This window comes from Oryzias melastigma, linkage group LG7 (assembly GCF_002922805.2).
Source record: "Oryzias melastigma strain HK-1 linkage group LG7, ASM292280v2, whole genome shotgun sequence".
In the NCBI taxonomy this organism is placed as follows: domain Eukaryota; kingdom Metazoa; phylum Chordata; class Actinopteri; order Beloniformes; family Adrianichthyidae; genus Oryzias; species Oryzias melastigma.
This window is the reverse complement of record NC_050518.1, coordinates 176,014-193,439: the sequence shown is the minus strand read 5'-3', so window position 1 is coordinate 193,439 and position 17,426 is coordinate 176,014. Positions and strand designations below refer to the sequence as shown.

The 17,426-nt window shown below is 38.7% G+C and overlaps 1 protein-coding gene across 1 annotated transcript; it reads left to right on the top strand.

Moving 5' to 3' along the window:
• The first annotated feature begins 528 nt into the window (after window positions 1-528).
• Window positions 529-14,422, top strand: ap4b1 (adaptor related protein complex 4 subunit beta 1). Its single transcript, XM_024292146.2, has 14 exons — window positions 529-596; window positions 723-903; window positions 2,094-2,318; window positions 2,387-2,517; window positions 3,751-3,898; window positions 4,810-5,095; window positions 5,334-5,432; window positions 6,586-6,697; window positions 7,120-7,203; window positions 7,606-7,709; window positions 10,201-10,408; window positions 10,489-10,803; window positions 13,546-13,686; window positions 13,801-14,422. The coding sequence occupies exons 2-14, from the start codon at window positions 791-793 to the stop codon at window positions 14,238-14,240; spliced, it is 2,406 nt and encodes an 801-aa protein (XP_024147914.1). The 5' UTR covers window positions 529-596; window positions 723-790; the 3' UTR covers window positions 14,241-14,422.
• The last annotated feature ends 3,004 nt before the right edge of the window (window positions 14,423-17,426 follow it).

Sequence of the window (17,426 nt, the reverse complement as noted above, 5' to 3'; positions counted from 1 at the left end):
TTTTTGAGTCCCTTTACGTTATTGCCAAACCATGTAGCCACAGGGGGGGCAGAGTCTCCCTGTGCTGGTCCCCAGCTCAGATAAAATACGGGGTTGTGTCAGGAAGGGAATCCGCTGTAGAAATCTCTGCCAAAGTAAGTGTGCAGATTGGTGAAAGCTGATTTGCTGTGGCGATCCCTGATGGAATATACCGACAACAAACAAGGATGTGGTATTCAACCTCCTAATTTGACTTAATTTTACAAAAAAGTTTATTTAAATCTCTTAGAAAAAGGGGGGAAAACAGTTGATTAAAAAATACATTTAAAGTTGTCTTTTTTACACATTCATCTACAATATTAAACAAAATTTCCAATTATAGAACTATTAATTAGAAAAATGTGCATTTAAATTGATTTAATTTCAATATTTAGATATTAAACTTTCATTAAAATTGAAGCAAGATTTTATTGAGATTTGTCTGACATTTTCTAAAGAAAAACTGCTTGTTATTTCCACTACAGCCAGTAGAGGGCAGCACACTTTAAACTGTAGCAGAAAATAAAAAGGGAGAAGAAGAATTCCGGAAGTGTTGAGGATGTAAACATTCCAGTAATGTTAGCAAATTTTGTATAAATTCACAGTTTTGAGTCAAGTTCAAGATACCCAAAAAAAAACATTAGTCGTATATTTGTTTGGAATGAGGTAGTTTAAATCAGGTTTTGGTGATTTTACGTTTTTAGGGACCGCTTGAGAACAGAGACACCGCGAGCAGGAGAGGGTTGTGAGTTCTCACCTGTCTGCGGGCACCATGCCGTATCTAGGCGGAGAGGAGACCGTGAGGGAGCTGAAGAGGGCTCTGTCCAACCCCAATGTCCAGTCTGAGCCGCTGCGGTACCGGAACACCGTCCTCAGAGTCGTCAGGTACCTGCGGAGGTTTCTGTGCGCCTCATTCAGGGCGCGAGCGCGCAGCTCGTGAGGGGAAATGAAGCCAGCAGGTTGATCAGGACACTCCTGACAATTAAGCTGAATTCCCACCAGAAACAGAATTTCTAACACAGGTTGGACAAAACAAAACAAACACGCACAAAAAAGACTTTATTTTGAAAAAATATCATATCAAAACCATGAATCCGTTTTTTAAAAGAAATTTAGTGATATTTTCCAGTCAAGATTGTTTTTAAATATTTTTTAACAAGTTTTCTTGTTTGTGCTTAAATCACAACATATACAAACTATATTTATAATCAGATATATTTGTTCTTTTAATTTTTACATTTCCCAAATAAATTGATTGCTTTGTACAAGCAATTTCAACAAACGAGCAAAAAAGATAATTCAAATACATAGATATATCAAATCTATTTGAGATCTTAATTTGTAAAATAGTTGAACAAATAGGAAACAATGTTGCATTCTTGATAATATTAATGCTTACAATCACAAATAGACATATTTTAACTAAAGTACACTCTCATAACACAGTGAATCCATTAAATATAGTTGAGTTTGAGTAATCAACTAACATTTAATTTAATGAATTTGTATTTAATCAGTTTGTGTATAAAGTGATATAAAATATCACACTGGTTGGACCCAAGTCCAGTTAAAGTATGGAGGAAACCTGATTATTGCAGGAACCAGTTTACATGCTCAGGTTGTCCATAGTAATCTGATTACCACACCTCCACCGTCTGGCATGTTTATCATCTGTCCTTTCATGCAGCTTCTTCTGTCTTTTGAAAGTGTGGAGCGTCAGCAGCTTCTTGTGAAACCACTAAATCCTTCTCTGCCCATGACTATATAAAAAAACAGGTTATCTGTGATCTGGTTACTCCAACACATGTGAATGCATCCATTTTGTTGATTAATAATCTGATCAATTATAAGCTCTGATTTCATGAGATTTATTGAATATTAAAGTTGCCTTTGGTCTCTTTGAATCCAAACCTCAGGTTGTACTTGATGTTTCTTGTAGTTCTTTAAAAATGTTTAGTTGGATCCAAAGCTTTTAGTTTAATAACGTCACATAAGAAGAAAGCAGAAAAAAATCATGCTATGGATTCGTGAGGATGTTTCTCATATTTATCTGTTTTTTTCTTCTTGCACCTCAGAGCGATGTCTCAGGGTGTGAATGTGTCAGGCCTCTTCAGTGAGATGGTGAAGGCGTGTGCCACTGTAGATGTGGTCCAGAAGAAGCTTGTCTACATGTTCCTGTGCTCCTACGCCTCTTTAAACCCAGAGCTTTCTTTGCTGGTGATCAACACTCTGAGGAAGGACTGTCAGGACCCCAACCCCATGGTCCGCAGCCTGGCCTTGAGGAATATGTCCAACCTCAGGTGAGCTGTCAGTGGAAGTCATTTCTGTAGCTGATGGGTTCCTGACTCCTTACGTCTGTGGGAAGCAGGTTGCCCAGCCTGGTGGAGTACGTGGAGCAGCCTCTGACGGCAGGACTGAGAGACAGAGCAGCCTGTGTGCGGCGGGTGGCTGTGCTGGGGTGGGCTAAACTGTACAACCTGCAGCCCGGCTCTGACATCGGTGAGTTTTCATCAACACGGAGGAAGAAGATAGACTACTACCTTAATCTTTGTGTTTCTGAGGTAATTTTCTAAAACAATAACCATCTGTACCTCAGAGCACAACCACAGAGGCAGAGGATTTTATGAAGTTTAGAAAACAATAAATAATGAGTCTTAATAACCATTAATACAGTATTTTGGGTGTTTTAACATGTTTTTGTGGCATTTAATAAAACATATAATAAGAAAATTAATATCAAACTTGTTTTTTTGAGTATTCCCTCATTCAAATAATTGGGAATCAGGACCAGAAAAAAATGAAATTTTTGTTACTCAGTGTTATTCAGGTGATGATTGGTTGAGGGTGTGAAGCTAACAGGAGAGTGTAAACAGATGACAGGATGTGAAGGCGGCCTTACTCCTTACTTGGAATCCTGTCCACAACTCTCTGAATGAACTCCTGCAGCTCTGCAGAAACTTCTTCAAAAATACTAAATATTTTTTGATTTCGGCTAAAAACTGCATAATTAAAAGATCACTGGGAAAGCTTTGAAAATAGATTGAAAGATGATTGGAATGGGAATTTAAGAAGACACTAGAAATGTCTACAAAAACAAAAGTGGTTACAGTAAAATAAAACAAAAAATGTAACTAAATGAATAGAATAAAAAGTTTACAGTAAATAATTAAAATCTATTATGCTAAAAATAAAAAGTAATTAAAGAAAAGTCTATAAACGCACAGCCAATGTATTAAAAGTGATTATGAGTTCATAATGGAAAAGAATGCAAGATAACCTTTGGAAATGTAAAGGCCAGAACTTGATGATCTTAAAGTTACGAGTCATCTGTTGTGTTTAAAGTCCCACTGTGATCATCTTTTGATATATTTTCCCAGATGTCTTTTAATTAAGAGTTAAAATGATATCATATGACTCTCTATAAAAAGTAAAAAACTATTTTATAATTAGAAAAATATATTTTCATCATATGTTTCAGTTTTGGTCAATAATAAAAACTGCATTTCTTTTATATGTGGCATAAAAGTAACAACTACATAAATACAAATCAGTGTTGTAGATATTTTTTAATTGTAGGGAAGACTTTGTGACTGCTACTGTGTTTCACGCAGAGAGAATTTGTTCCAAACAGCCCATCTGTTGTTGAAGGCTGCAGAGACGCTCCATGTGACTGCAGTGTCCTTGTGTTTCCACCGGGGGCAGCAATGTCTGGTTTGTGCTGACTTCTTCCAGATGCTGCTGTGGTGAACGAGCTCTACAGCCTCCTGAGGGACCCGGACCCCGTGGTGATGGTGAACTGCCTTCGAGCTCTGGATGAGATCCTAAAGGAGGAAGGGGGGGTCGTCATCAACAAGCCCATCACACATCACCTCCTCAACAGGTCGGTGCAGAGCTGAAACGTACAGTATCCTGTTTGTTAAATCTGACATTTGTTTTTTTTTACTTTATTCTTTCATTTTAGACCTCATAGTTTTTATACTGATTTACTGCAAGTCATTTTACTGCAAAAAGAGACAAACTAAGCTTTTTATGCCACATTAACCCCTGAGAACTTGGCTTTAAAAGTTAATTAACAGAGAATCAATTAAAACTTATTGAACTATTTTAAAATTATTTGTTCATTTTGGATACCAGTGATTAATAGCAGCCAATAAAACAAAGAAATAAGTAATTTAAAACTATCAAAAGAAAAAAAAAGCAGCAAAAATAACTTTATCCTGAGGGTTCTCCAGGATTTCAACAAAACATTTATCGTACATTAGGTTTTTTTATGAACAGATTTGACTAATTTTCAATTTTCTTCTAAAGTTTTGTGTTTTCTGCTGTGTTGGATAAACAAAATGCCATAAGGATAAAAAAAACAAGTTTTTCTACACCTTATTGCATTTTTGTTATATTATTTTCTTAGTGACAAAACAAAATCTGAAATACTATTTTGGTTCAGTGCCATTTGAGGCATTAAATATGACCTTTAGTGACTGTTTGAAAAACAAGAACAATGGAATTGGTTTGATTGACATGTTAATTGCTTATTCATTCAAGTGCGTTCCATTTTTACTTTCTCCATTTATGTTTCTATGAAAAAATTCCAGTTGAAGGAGCTGACTCACTGATGACTTCTGCTCTATTATGAGTCAGGCGCTTGAAATCTAAAGTTACAAAGAAAAAGACTAATTAAAAAAGTTAAGAATAGCACATCCTGTGTTGGGAATGTGGTCATGATGATAATTGATTTTGAAAAACAGAAGATTTGGAAAAATGTTGACAAGACGTGACGGTACATGTCTTCAGAATGAAGGAGTGTGACGTCTGGGGTCAGTGTGAGGTTCTGAGGGTCCTCCAGCGCTACCGGCCTCAGTCAGACGACGAGCTCTTCGACATCCTGTCCCTGCTGGACGCCTCCCTGGTCAGCTCCCACCCTCCGGTCATGGCCGCCACCCTCAGCCTCTTCCTGAGCCTCTGCGCCGACCTCCCCGCTGTGAGCCTGGCGGCCGTGGAGCGAGTGTCCGGACCCCTGCTGGCCGCCTGTGGGAGCGGCTCCAGGGAGATGAGGTTCACGGCCCTCTGCCACATACAGGTCAGCATGAAGATCAGGCTATTAAAGGATTAGTCTGGCTTTTATTAGAATTAGGCTGTCATTTGAGAATCTTTAGCATTTTTTTGGACTAATATGAGGTTGATTAATGTGGAATCATCAACCTGTTAGAATTCTTTTAAAACACAGATTAATGTTTTCTGCATTAGTGTTGTCGTGTTCTCAACATGTTGTAGAAAATTCCTAAATTCAATCAAATAAAGTCTTTGTGTGTTTGTAGTTGCTGATGCGTTCTGTTCCCGGCCTGATGGGGCCACATTTTAAACGCTTCTTCTGCGGCTACGCCGAACCGGCCTACATCAAACAAAGAAAGATGCAGGTGAGAAACCACTCGATCTTTGTTCTTCCTCAATTTACTGTTTGGGAATTAATGTATTCATTCGGAATCGAATCGATTCAGGCTCTTGTGAATCAAATCATTCTAGAAATTATAATCGATACCCAGCCCTAGTCTTGACAAGCACTTTTCCTGTGTAGGCGATCAAGATCATTCCAGTAGATTCTAAAGAGGAGAAAAGCGGCTCAAAGCCGCTTTTCTCCTCTTTAGAATCTACTGGACTGATCTTGATCACGTTACCACTTGAAAAGTTATTGTATTATCAAATAGTGAGTTAATTAGGCGTCGCCAGCTACATCTCAGGTGTTAAAGGGTTAATGTCCTGCTGAAATTTCAGTCTCCTTTTTAAATTAAATTGAAAACTTCAATCATATATTTCTCTATCATTCCTGAGGATGACTCTGCCTTCACTCTTTTGAAATGACCTGGTTCCAAACTAGGACGTCTCTTCACTTTGTGTGAATTTGTTTAGTCCAGAAATCTGAAATCCGAGGCTCCAAAACCAAATGTGGCTCTTTTATTCCTTTTATTGTGTTTCTCGGCTTTGAAGAAAAATGCTGACGATTTGAGTAATCTATTAGTTCTTCTGTGGCCCGGTGGTTGGGGACCATTGTTTTAGACCACAAACAGTTACTTTAAAAAATATTTCCTTAGAGGAGTTTGAAAATGAATGCCTGTAAGTATATAAAGATGTTCATTTAGTCAGTAATGAATGTTTAGCATTAGCCGTCCTATGGTATATTCCATTAAACTTTAGCATCAAGCTAACAGACTTTAGCTTTATGTTCATTTTTTCATTTATCCTCTCGGCCGCTTTGACCCTTTCGGGGTCACAGGGGTGCGGTAGCCGAACCCAGCTACTGATGGGTGAAGGCAGGGTACACCCTGGACGGTCAGCAGTCTGTCGCAGGGCTCTTTATGCGTTAGATCGATCTCCATGAATCAATTATTGATCTATTAAGCTTAAATCGATTCAAATCAACTAATCGATTAGTCAAGACACACCTGCACTCCTCTTAGTTGCAGACACTTTTCTCTACCCCATACAGGAGCATGTGACTAAGACTCGATCCCTTCAGTAAACATCCATCAGCAGAGTTCTGTTTCTTTGACCGGTGAACCCTTGGTTCTGCAGATAATGGTGGAACTGGTGAATGATGAGAACGTTTCCATGTTACTGGACGAACTGAAGGGATATTGCACTGATGTCAACACCGACACGGCCCAGGCTGCCATCACAGCTATAGGTAAACCACAGTAACCAATTGGGTTTTCAATCATTCACACACATGTACATTTTTATGAGCTAAAAAACACTTTCAGAATTGATCAATGATCCTAAAAGTTTTGCTAACAACAGATAAACTTTTTGTTTCTGAATGAGGAAATGACCTTTTACAGTGAAAAAAGAGCATGTTTTGTACTTGTAGGTCATAAATTAAATGTTGTATCACACTCTTTGTTCACCGTCAAAGTCGTCTTGCTCTCAACTCTCTGGTTAATGAACAGTAAACACAGGGAGAGGTTATGCTGGGCCTCAGGAGCGTAATGTTCTATGATTGCTGCAGGAAAGGTCAGCTCACAATGGTGTAGGTGCATTCAGATTTTTGCAGCTACATCCTGTTCCTGCTCTCTTCACCCCCCCAACACTTTCTCCTCTGGAACGCAGGTCGTATTGGACGAAGCTACAGCGACAGATGTCTGGAGATCCTCACTGGGCTGCTCGGCCTCAAACAGGATCACATCACCTCAGGTAAAACTCTCCAGTTCTGCCCCACATCCTCAGGACAAACAGCTGAGGGGGGATATTGCGGAGCGGATAGTAGGAAAACAGGCAGTTTAATGTAAGGGGCAAAAAAGAAACATGGGATTTTAAAACTGTGTTCTGAATCAAATTATGGCTTGACCTAATCATTAAGTACCTAGACACAATGCAACTGAAAACGTTTGTGTTGCAAATGCAAAAATATTTTTAGAAGGCCAAAAAAAGTTTTTGAAAGCAAATATTTAATATTTTCATTTGCAAATGATGAAGTTTTATCCTTAAAACTTAAAAAAAATTGTAATTTAGGACATTTTGATCTCAAAACTGTGAATTTTGTTTGCAGTATGGTGGCTCAAAAATGACTTCACCTTCCACCCTCTGTCTCCTCAGCGGTGGTGCAGACAATGCGAGACCTGGTGTGGGTGTGTCCTCAGAGTAGTGACACCGTTTGCAGCGCTCTGGAGGGCTGTGAGGAAACGCTGCAGGACAGTCAGGTTAGGGCTCTGCCACGCCCTCCGACAGGAAAAACGCCACCAACTACCTATCAGTGCATTTAACACTCTTCACAAACTTAGCAGCACAACTCAAAACACACATTTATCATTACTTCATAAACTGCTGTACGCATCATGATTCACAATAGAGCCCATCATTTAGCCTTTTATTTTCTGTTTTGCATTGTTCCATAGTTTGCTCTTTTCAATTTTTTTACTTTGTATACATTTCTGCTATTTAATGCAACATTGTTCAGCACTTGACTGGAGCTAACCTTGCAGAAAAATCCTTCCTTATGTCTTAAACCAATTTAACTGAGCTTTATTTAAAAAAAACTACATTAAAACAACTGCAGAAAGTAACACAAATATTTTTTTATGATTTAAGAAAAAAACAATTCATCAATGTTTAAGAAAAGGACAATAATATATACCGGTACATACTAATAGAATCATTAAAAAAACAGCCAACTTTTCAAGATAAGAAAGCAGCTTCTTTCACTCTTTCCAGACCTTTCACTGTCACTGTGTTTAAAAAAAAAAAATTAGTGACGTTATTGGTTTTTTCATTTTTTAAAATTTTTCCACTTTGTACAGTGTCCTTTAGTGTTTTGAAATTCGCTTTCAAATAAAATACATTATTATTACTATCTCCATGAAGACATTCATCTCTAATTTACATCATGAAAATGGAACTCAGTCTGCTTTGGCTCAACACCAAAAATTTGACTTTGGCCGATACATTTTAGAAAGGCACGCTCACTCAGAAAGAGGCACTCATGGAAATTACAGTCTGTCTTTCTCGCTGTTATTAAATGCACCTTGTGTTCTTTCTTTGTTCTTTTACTGTCATTCTTCTGGTCTCTGGTCAGTTTTGTTAGTCAAATAGATTTTCCCTTTAGAACCAGACATGAAAATGAAACTCAGCCATGGAGAAAAAGGAGGAATAGTGATGATGTGGTCTGTCCAGATACTTTCCTGGAGATAATGAGAAAGAAACCATTCAGAAACTCGCTCCGATCCTCCTGTCATCCTGAAGTGAAATCAGACATTTCCCAGCTCAGACGGACCTTCAAATGACATTCATGAAGCGCTAAGTCATAGTTTAGACAGCTTCACATATTTGCATTTGTCAGGGCGTTTGGTTGCACGGTGGTGTAGTGGTTAACACTCTTGCCTCACAATGAAAAGGTCCTGGTTTGAATCCCGGCTGTTTTTTTCTGTGTGGAGTTAGTTAGCATGTTCTCCCCGTGTAATGGTGGGTTTCCTCCAGGATCTCCCACTTTCTCTCACAGTCCTAACACACGCTTCAAACGTTAAGTGATGTGTCCAAATAGTCTCTTAAAAACCAGTGACTCCGCCCACTTTAACAACACTTAAAAAAACTGCAGTTTGATGGAACAAAGTGAAGTTTGAAGTCCTGTTGGGTTCATCCATCTGCCTATTAACAAAACACAACCACGAAGCTCAGATTTCAACTTAAATTGATCCAAAACAGCTGATTTGAAAGAAAAAAACTACTTAATAAACGTCAAAAGGGTTTTTGACAACATGATGTGTAAACGTTTACTTTTAGTGTAAATCTGACTCTAATATGGAACTCTGCAACCTGCCTCTAGTGGTTTTCTAAGGAACTACAACATTTAGTGCTTTTGCAGTTTTAAATAAATTCACTAAGAGAGGGTGGAGACTTTGTTACACAGAGCAAAGCCAGCTAGAGCCCTGATGTCTTGAAGGAAAGTCCAATGAAGTTGAAGTTCAAGATGAGACTTACGGAGGACTGAAGTCACAATTTATGGTGGCAAAAACTGCAGGAAGTTTTTCAGAACCAGTTTTTTTTTTCTGACTCACACTTTGACCCAGAAAAAAGTACCCATTCACGAGAGATTCTTAAGATGCCTCCCATATTTATAATGTTTGTCAGGCGTGACGTTTGTCCTGCTGGTTAGAGACTCACTTAGATGAAAACTGTGTTTTAACACGTTCTTGAGGCATTTTTCTGATGATTGAGGACATACATTAGGAAAATGTATCTCAAAATTGTATTTATTTATAGATAATTGTGAATCAGGAGTAGAAAAAAACAATACAGTTGGAAAAAAATTATATCACAATCTCCGCTCCGTTCTGATGCATCCACTTTTAGACGTCTAGATCCACGTACGTCTTTGTTTTCCACGTCTGAGATGGAATCTCGCTCAAAACTCTCATGTCGTTCGTAAGTTTTGTTTCGGTTAGGTTGTAAAGGAATAAAAGATAGAGAAAGAGAATGTAAACAGATGGATAACAGGAAGTGGGGGTGGAGAAACTCTGTCCTAGAAAACAATACAGGTTTTTGATTTTGGCATATATATAACTAAAAGACCTCTGGGAACACTTTAGGATTAAATCAAAAGATGATCAGAGTGAGACTTTAAAGTTTGAAGGATCAGTGAAGCTCTGCCAACATGTTGCCTCTAGAAGTCTAAATGTTCCTTTTATCCGTCATCAGGGCAGGCAGGCCTTGTTGTGGCTTCTGGGCGTTTACGGTGAAGGGGTTTCCAGCGCCCCCTACACTCTAGAAGTGTTCATTGACGGAGTGAAGAGTGAAGTCTCTTCGGGAGTAAAGATGGAGCTCCTGACGGCCACCGTGAGGCTGTTTCTGACCCGGCCTGCAGAGACCCAAGACATGCTGGGCAGACTGCTGCACTATTGCATAGGTGTGTGATTATACAAAAAGAAGAGAACCGATAAAAATAAAGAAAGAAAGATGGTTGTTAAGGCTTTTTTTCTTCCTCAGAGGAGGAGACGGACATGTGTGTGCGGGACCTGGCTCTTCTCTACTACCACCTGCTGAAATGCGGGATAGAGGAAACACGGAATGTTCTCCAGGGCAGGAGGTCGGACCCTTCTTTGGGCGTCTTGATCGGTCGCCCCGCGGACCCCATCAGCCAGTGGGCGTGTAGCTTCAACACCCTGGAGCCGCTGAAGAAGGGTGCCACCGAGACGCTAACAGCCAGCAGGGGGAGCCCTGAGCACGAAGCCCCAAAACCCAAGACAGTCGTGGAGCTTTCTGAGACTCTGGACTGCAGCCACGTCCACTCAGATCCTCCTGGTGAGTAAAGAGTTTCTTATTGTTGCTTGGTCATTTTGACAAATAAGAAGGGAACCTTGATTTTCTTCTCTATTAGTTTTATTAGTTTTCTGACCGAATCAATGAAGTGTATTGTTTTAATTAGGCTTCTTTTCTGTTCTCCCGTTTTTGGAAATTGTGCAAACAACTTCTGAAGACTAAAGTTGAGAGTTGTCACATTTTGGGAAAGGAGGGATCACCAAACAGATCCATGGAAGAGTTATAAAGAAAAAGAAAAAAAAAGCAGATTTCATCTGCAGTACTTTAAGGCATTTAATCTGAGAATACTTGGATATTTTTTCCTAAATAAAAATTGTGTTAGAAAATCATTTTGTTTATTTTCATCTAAAAGTAAAAACTGATGAAAATTACACTTTAAGGTAAGAAAAGGGCTCAACTTGACCTTCTTAAACGTATTTATCGGTTTTTAATTTTTGGTTTAATATCTTACTAAAATGCATAAACTTCAAAACATTTTATCTAACGTCCTGAGACGTCATCAACACATTTCTAGAGCAAAAAAAATGTACAGTAACCTTTGAAAATGTCATAAATTTGTCTTAAAATCTGACCTGATTGTCATCAAACTCAAAGGAATAATAAAATGCTTCATGTTATACGGTTGTTTTAAAATGCTCGTAAAATTGTATAACAATGGATAAAGCGGAACAATAACTTTCCTACAGGCTTTTCCTGTCGCTCTGGATCACACCCGGATTTCACTTTGGAGGAATTTCAACCCGTCCCTTCAAATCCGTTTGCTCTCACTCTGTCAAAGTTTTGTTTCTGTTCTTCTAAAATCATTCCAAAGCATTTCTGTCTCCTCTACTTTGTTCTTAAACATCTTTAATTTTAGCATATTTGCAGGGATTCTCACCTAATCCTGATCAATCTTTCTATTTCCGTAGAGTTCGTTTTCTCCTGAAAACTGTTCAGACTTTGATGCAGTAAACCTCCAAAGCATCTCCATTTGTACAACCTGAATTCAAACTGATGAGTTTCTAAAGTCTTCAAAACCACCAGTGTCAGCCACAAGAGGAGTTCTTGACCTTGAATCCTCTGAAAACTTTTTTTTTCACATGTTTCTCTGTGCAGAAAAAGTTTGAAATCTGCATTTATATCTTTCTAAGTAGGTCTTGTTCCCAATTACACAAAATAATCTTTGTTCCGAGGGTCCAGGCTGGGCTGCAGGGTGGTGGGTGGTTCAGGCTGACGTCTCACAGAAAGATTTAGATCTCTGCTGGGTCCTCTGTGTGGAGTTTCATAGTTACTGCAGTGTTTTATAACACGTTACTTCTCTGATATTAGGTATCACTTTATGCGGTTCTGACTGCTGGAGCTTGTCTTGGCTCAAAAACACATGCATGACACTCCTGTTAGAATGTAGTGGATGTGAGGGATAAAGCCAGACAAGAAATGGATGGATGTGGAGATGTTGTCCATCAATATCTGATGATGGACACCTCAAACGGCATCATCCCGCTCATATCATGGTCTCAAACAAAATAAATAGAGACCATTCTTGTTATTTTTATTGTTTGCATCGTTTTTCACAAGAAGCAGAGTATTTAATGTGTGATGTAACTGAGACTGCACTGATCGATTAATAATAAAATGATTTATAAATTAAAAGACAGGAAGACAGATAACAAACTGTTTAAAATTAAAGTCAACATTGCTGTTAATAGCAAAATTTGATCCTGCGACATCAATCATAGAGACATTTGAGGTTTTATATATTTATCGTCTTTTCCACATGACACAAAACAAGACAAACAATAACCACCCTCCTCTTCTGCTGCCAACAATTATATCAATTATGATAACATTAAGGCATATATATACATTTATATGTAGACATTAACAATGCTGAAGGAAGTAAAACTCAATTCCGTTGTATAATGTAGAATGACAATAAAGTTATTCTATTTTTCTATTCTATTCTAAAGAAATAAAATACCAGAGGAAAGAAAAACAACAACAGGAAAAGAAGGTCATTCTGTCACTTTTGTAGATGAGTGATTACAAAAAGTTTAAAGGGTTTCCATACCAAGTTAAATTTTCATTCAGAACCTCTTAATGTACACATTAAATGAAATAATAACACATCTTTAATTCAATGTGAAACTGTGGGTGGAGCAGCTCCGTTCCAGATGAAACGATGAGCTAAAGGGGTTAAAAAAAAACAATAATTATCTGACCCCTGAAGGCAGAGGTAACCCTTCATCAACGATCCCAAACAGAAGCATTAGTGGAAATCATGGAGACATTTGAAGGACAGAGATCTTTTCTTTTGTCTTATTGTTATGATAAACTGGAATAACGTCTGACATTCAGGCTATGTGACCGGAACTACTTCTTAAGCGTCCAATATCGCTTTACTCCCTGCAACCAATCAGAATCGAGTATTCACTCAGACCACTGTATAAATAAATAATACATGGATGTCCATTAGCTTCCTCTAATTGATGAATTAGAGCGAATGATGCAGAGAGCAGTTTATGTTTTCTGGCATCGGCGTCCAGCAGCAAGTTGAACTCAAATCCATCCACTTCCCCTGTGCGCTGTTTTCTCATGCTGAAGGTTAAAAGCTTCTCACCTGTCAGTTTAAACCGACCTAATTCAATAAAGGAAACTGTGTTCCTCCCTCTCTAAAGAAAGCTCTGAGTTTTCCCAGAATGTTTGTGTTTTTTGGTCAGCCTTTCGTCCTCCTCTCCTCTGCAGGTTCATTGAGTGCAGATCAGCACTCTGACTCGACGGCAGACCTTCCTACGACCCCGCTCACTTTGTCGCTGTCTCCGACCATCAGCCCGGAGGAGTTCGAGCGCCTGTGGCTGCAGTGCCACAGCCTGCTGTCAGAACAAGGTGATGAAAGGAAAAAGGAGTTCTGGATGCTGAAATTGGGTCATCAGTAACTCATATGCATATGCAATAACTATGATTAGACTTTTGTAACATTTGTTTCTGTTTTCTGGAAAGATGCTGAAGAGAGCAACGACTTCCTTCAGACAGAAGAGCGGATCCGCTGCTCCGCCGTGCTTCAACGTTCTCCACAAATCCTCCAGGCTGCCATGCAGCTGGTCAACATCCAGACTCTGGCCTTCACGCCGCCGTGCACGCTTCCTTGGAGGGTCTTCTTTTACACGCACACTGCTGGGACACCGGCCAGCTCACTCATACTGGGGGAGCTGCTGTACGCCGGAGAGGCAGATCTTCAACCGGCAGCACAGAAGGATGATGAAGAGGCGGAGAGAAAGGTGGATGAGGATGCAGCAGCTGGGGAGCTTAAAGGGAGAGAAGACGGACAAGTGGAGGTGAAAGTGACTCTGAAGCAGCAGCCAAAGGATGAGAAAGCTGTGAGAGCATTCCTGTCCGTTCTGAGCACTGTACTGCACACTCTGTCCTCAGAAAAGGCCTGAAGGCACGACAAGCATGCAGCCTCACACAACTCATGACTCATGTAAGGTTTGATCCCACAATCAAAGCCAACCTGTAACAGATCAGCCTAAAGCCTTAAAAAAACAAACTGTGAAATGTTCTTATTTATTGCAGTTGAACCAATGGAAATCATTGGATGATTAAAGACTAAACGATGACTAAAGGAGTAATTCGATTATTTGTTCAATGGATTTGAGTTTAAATGAAAATGTTAACCACTTAAAGAAATTATGAGGTTTAAGAAATAATGATCAAAGTAAAAAAATCATTTGTAGAGCACTTTTCCTGTAGCAGAACACCTTAAATTAGGGGTGTCAAACTCAAGGGGCCAAAATCCAAAACACACCTTAGGAACAGGATAAACATTTATTGAACACTCTAAAACTATATTTTTAAAACTTTAAAACCGTAACTTTTTAACATAGTTATGAACTAAATATATAGCATTACCTGTAATAATGATAGTGTGAATGCTGTAAGCTGAATTTGACCACTGAAGATGCTAGTGATGATAGCTGAAGATGCTGAAATTGATAGCTAAAAACGCTGAAGCTGATAAGCACCTAAAATGTTAGCGAAATGCCAAATTAGCCTAAAAAACTAAAAAAGAAAAAACTTAGGTTAGCCAAAACATCTAGCATGTAGCTGAAAAAATAGCTAAACAAAATAGCCTGAAAACTGGAAGAAAAAAAACCTAAATTAGCTAAAACAGCTAGTGTGTAATTATTTGCCTAACTCCAAAACAGCCTAAAAAATATTTTTAAACAAGTTAGCCAAAACATCTAGCATCTGTCACTTCAAATTGAGAGGAAGGGCTAAGGGGAAGGGAGAAGGTAAGAATCATTGACTGTATAAGAAAGAATTGACTTTATACAGTCAATGGTAAGAATTCAGGTTGGGCCTTCGACACATCCCAGCCAGCAAGGCCAAGTGGGCCCCACATGGTTCAAAAGTGGGCAGAGAATGTGGGCCCCAATTGGGTTTGTCCGCAGTTTCCGTGGTGACCCCAAAGATCCAATTATGCTTAGACTTTAATAAACTAAAGGAATCTTAAAAATTACTCCTACAGCTGCCTGGAAGTTGGTGCAGGTATTTCATAATTGGTTTCTCCATCTTTCTGGTCCCAAATAAAAGACAAGCAGCTGAGTTTTGAACAAGCTAAAGGCTAAAAAAATGTTAAATGATCAAATTTATCAGTTTATCCTCAAGGAATGTGTTTATTTTCTTCGGTTCATCCATGACTGAGTAGCAGGGGCAGCAGTCTAAGATGCTCATACGTTCTTCTTCCTGACCACTTCCCTCAGCTCCTCCTTTGAAGCAATCCTGATCCAGCTGAGGGACGTAGACTCTCCAACTGGTTCTTGGTCATCCTTGTGTCTCTGCCTGGGCATGCAGAGATTTACAAAGATGCTAAATTACTAAGTAGGGATAAATAACAAAATAAATCTCTATGGTAAATTACACTGAGTCTCCCAGCTCTTCAGGCATCTTTAAATTCCCACTGCCCTTGACCTGAACAGTAAAATACAACGTTTACCTTCATGAATCAAATTTGAGCTTCGTTTTTTTTGCCTTTTTTTCTCCATTCTGGCCTCAATCCGGCTCTCATTCGAGCTGCTGTCCTGCAGTATTGTTCTAAAAGCCTGTTTAATGCATGAATTACTGTAAGAGTGTTTCTCAGGGGGATTATTTCCTACTGTTTGTAGATAAAGTGCAGACAAGGAGAAATGTAAGCCCATCCATCCGCTCTCTGTATCTGCTTCATCCTGTTCGGGGTCAGAAAGACGATTAATGCGGTTCAGAGAGACGGCTGGACCGTCACACGTCACAGAAATATCACCCAGTTCATTGGAAATGAGGGAAAAAACATCCAAACATGAAACTTCTCTGTCAAATATAAGCTCCTAAAGATGTCTTTTTAAAATGTATATGTAGATGTGGGACAGTTTGAATGTTTACAGTAAACGTATTAAGAGATAAACAAAGCAGGTATATCTGGTCACACAAAGACGATCGTGGATCTATTTATCTACAAGTGGACGCATCAGAATTGAGCGGAGCAAGGAGCTCTACACCACGGAGAAACTCTTTTTCAAACTACATTTTTCGTGTGATTTCCCTGCAATATAGAAAGTAAAACTGGAAAGTCTCACTAACTGCAAACTATGTGAGACTTCAAGTCTGAGTGAAAGATCTGAATTGTGTGTTAGTTGTTCTATGCACTTGTGTATGACAGCTAAAGCGGAAACGAACCCACATCCTATTCGTGGTTAGTCTTGGTGCTCCCCATTTAACACGCCACAAGTGCTACATGTTGGTTCTTCACTTCACTTCAAATGGACACAGATGAAGAAAATAAGGATGTTACAGGCAGTAGTTTACTCATTGTTGTTAACTCTTTATTTGGGGAACAGCAGTTAGTTTTTAGTATAAAATTTGGAATTGTGATATCAATTTTAGCAGCTTAAGTAAATGTGGCCGGAGAGGGTACACTTGCCCTCCCAATGTTTGAGTCAAAATGATCATTATTATTGACAAAGACTATCAAATTATCAATACAAGCTTATTTGAGGACTGCAAAAAAATAAAAAAAGCAATATTTTAAATTAAATTAAGTCATTAAATAATAAAATTGTTATAAATGCATCTTTCAAGTCTTCTGCCCCCTTTAGACCCTCCAAATAAAATGTTCTAGCTCCGTCCCTCCAGGAACCACATTCTTAACATTGGATTCAATTACTGCATTAACATGAACAAGTTTAAAGATTGACTATGTCTGACTTGGCTAATTCATTGTTAAATTTAAGGAAAAATCATTGACTGAGTTTTGGTCTTTCTGTGGCTCGCAGAATAACCAAATGAATTTGATCACCATTTTTAGATGTATTTCTAGTTTATGGGAAGAAAGGGCACTGTCAAGCTGTTTTAGCTAAATTAGGCTTCTTTTTAAAAGCGATTTTTAAGGCTAATTTGGAATTTAGCTAATATTTTAGCTTTAGCTGTTTTGGCTATTTAGGTTTTATTTTAGTTTAGGCTATTTTGGAGTATAGCTAATATTTCAGATACCTGCTAGCTGTATTGGCTAATTTAGCACTTTTTTCAGTTTTTAAGCTATTTTGGAGTGTAGCTGTTTTGGGGAAATTAGACATTTTACCAGTTTTAAAGGA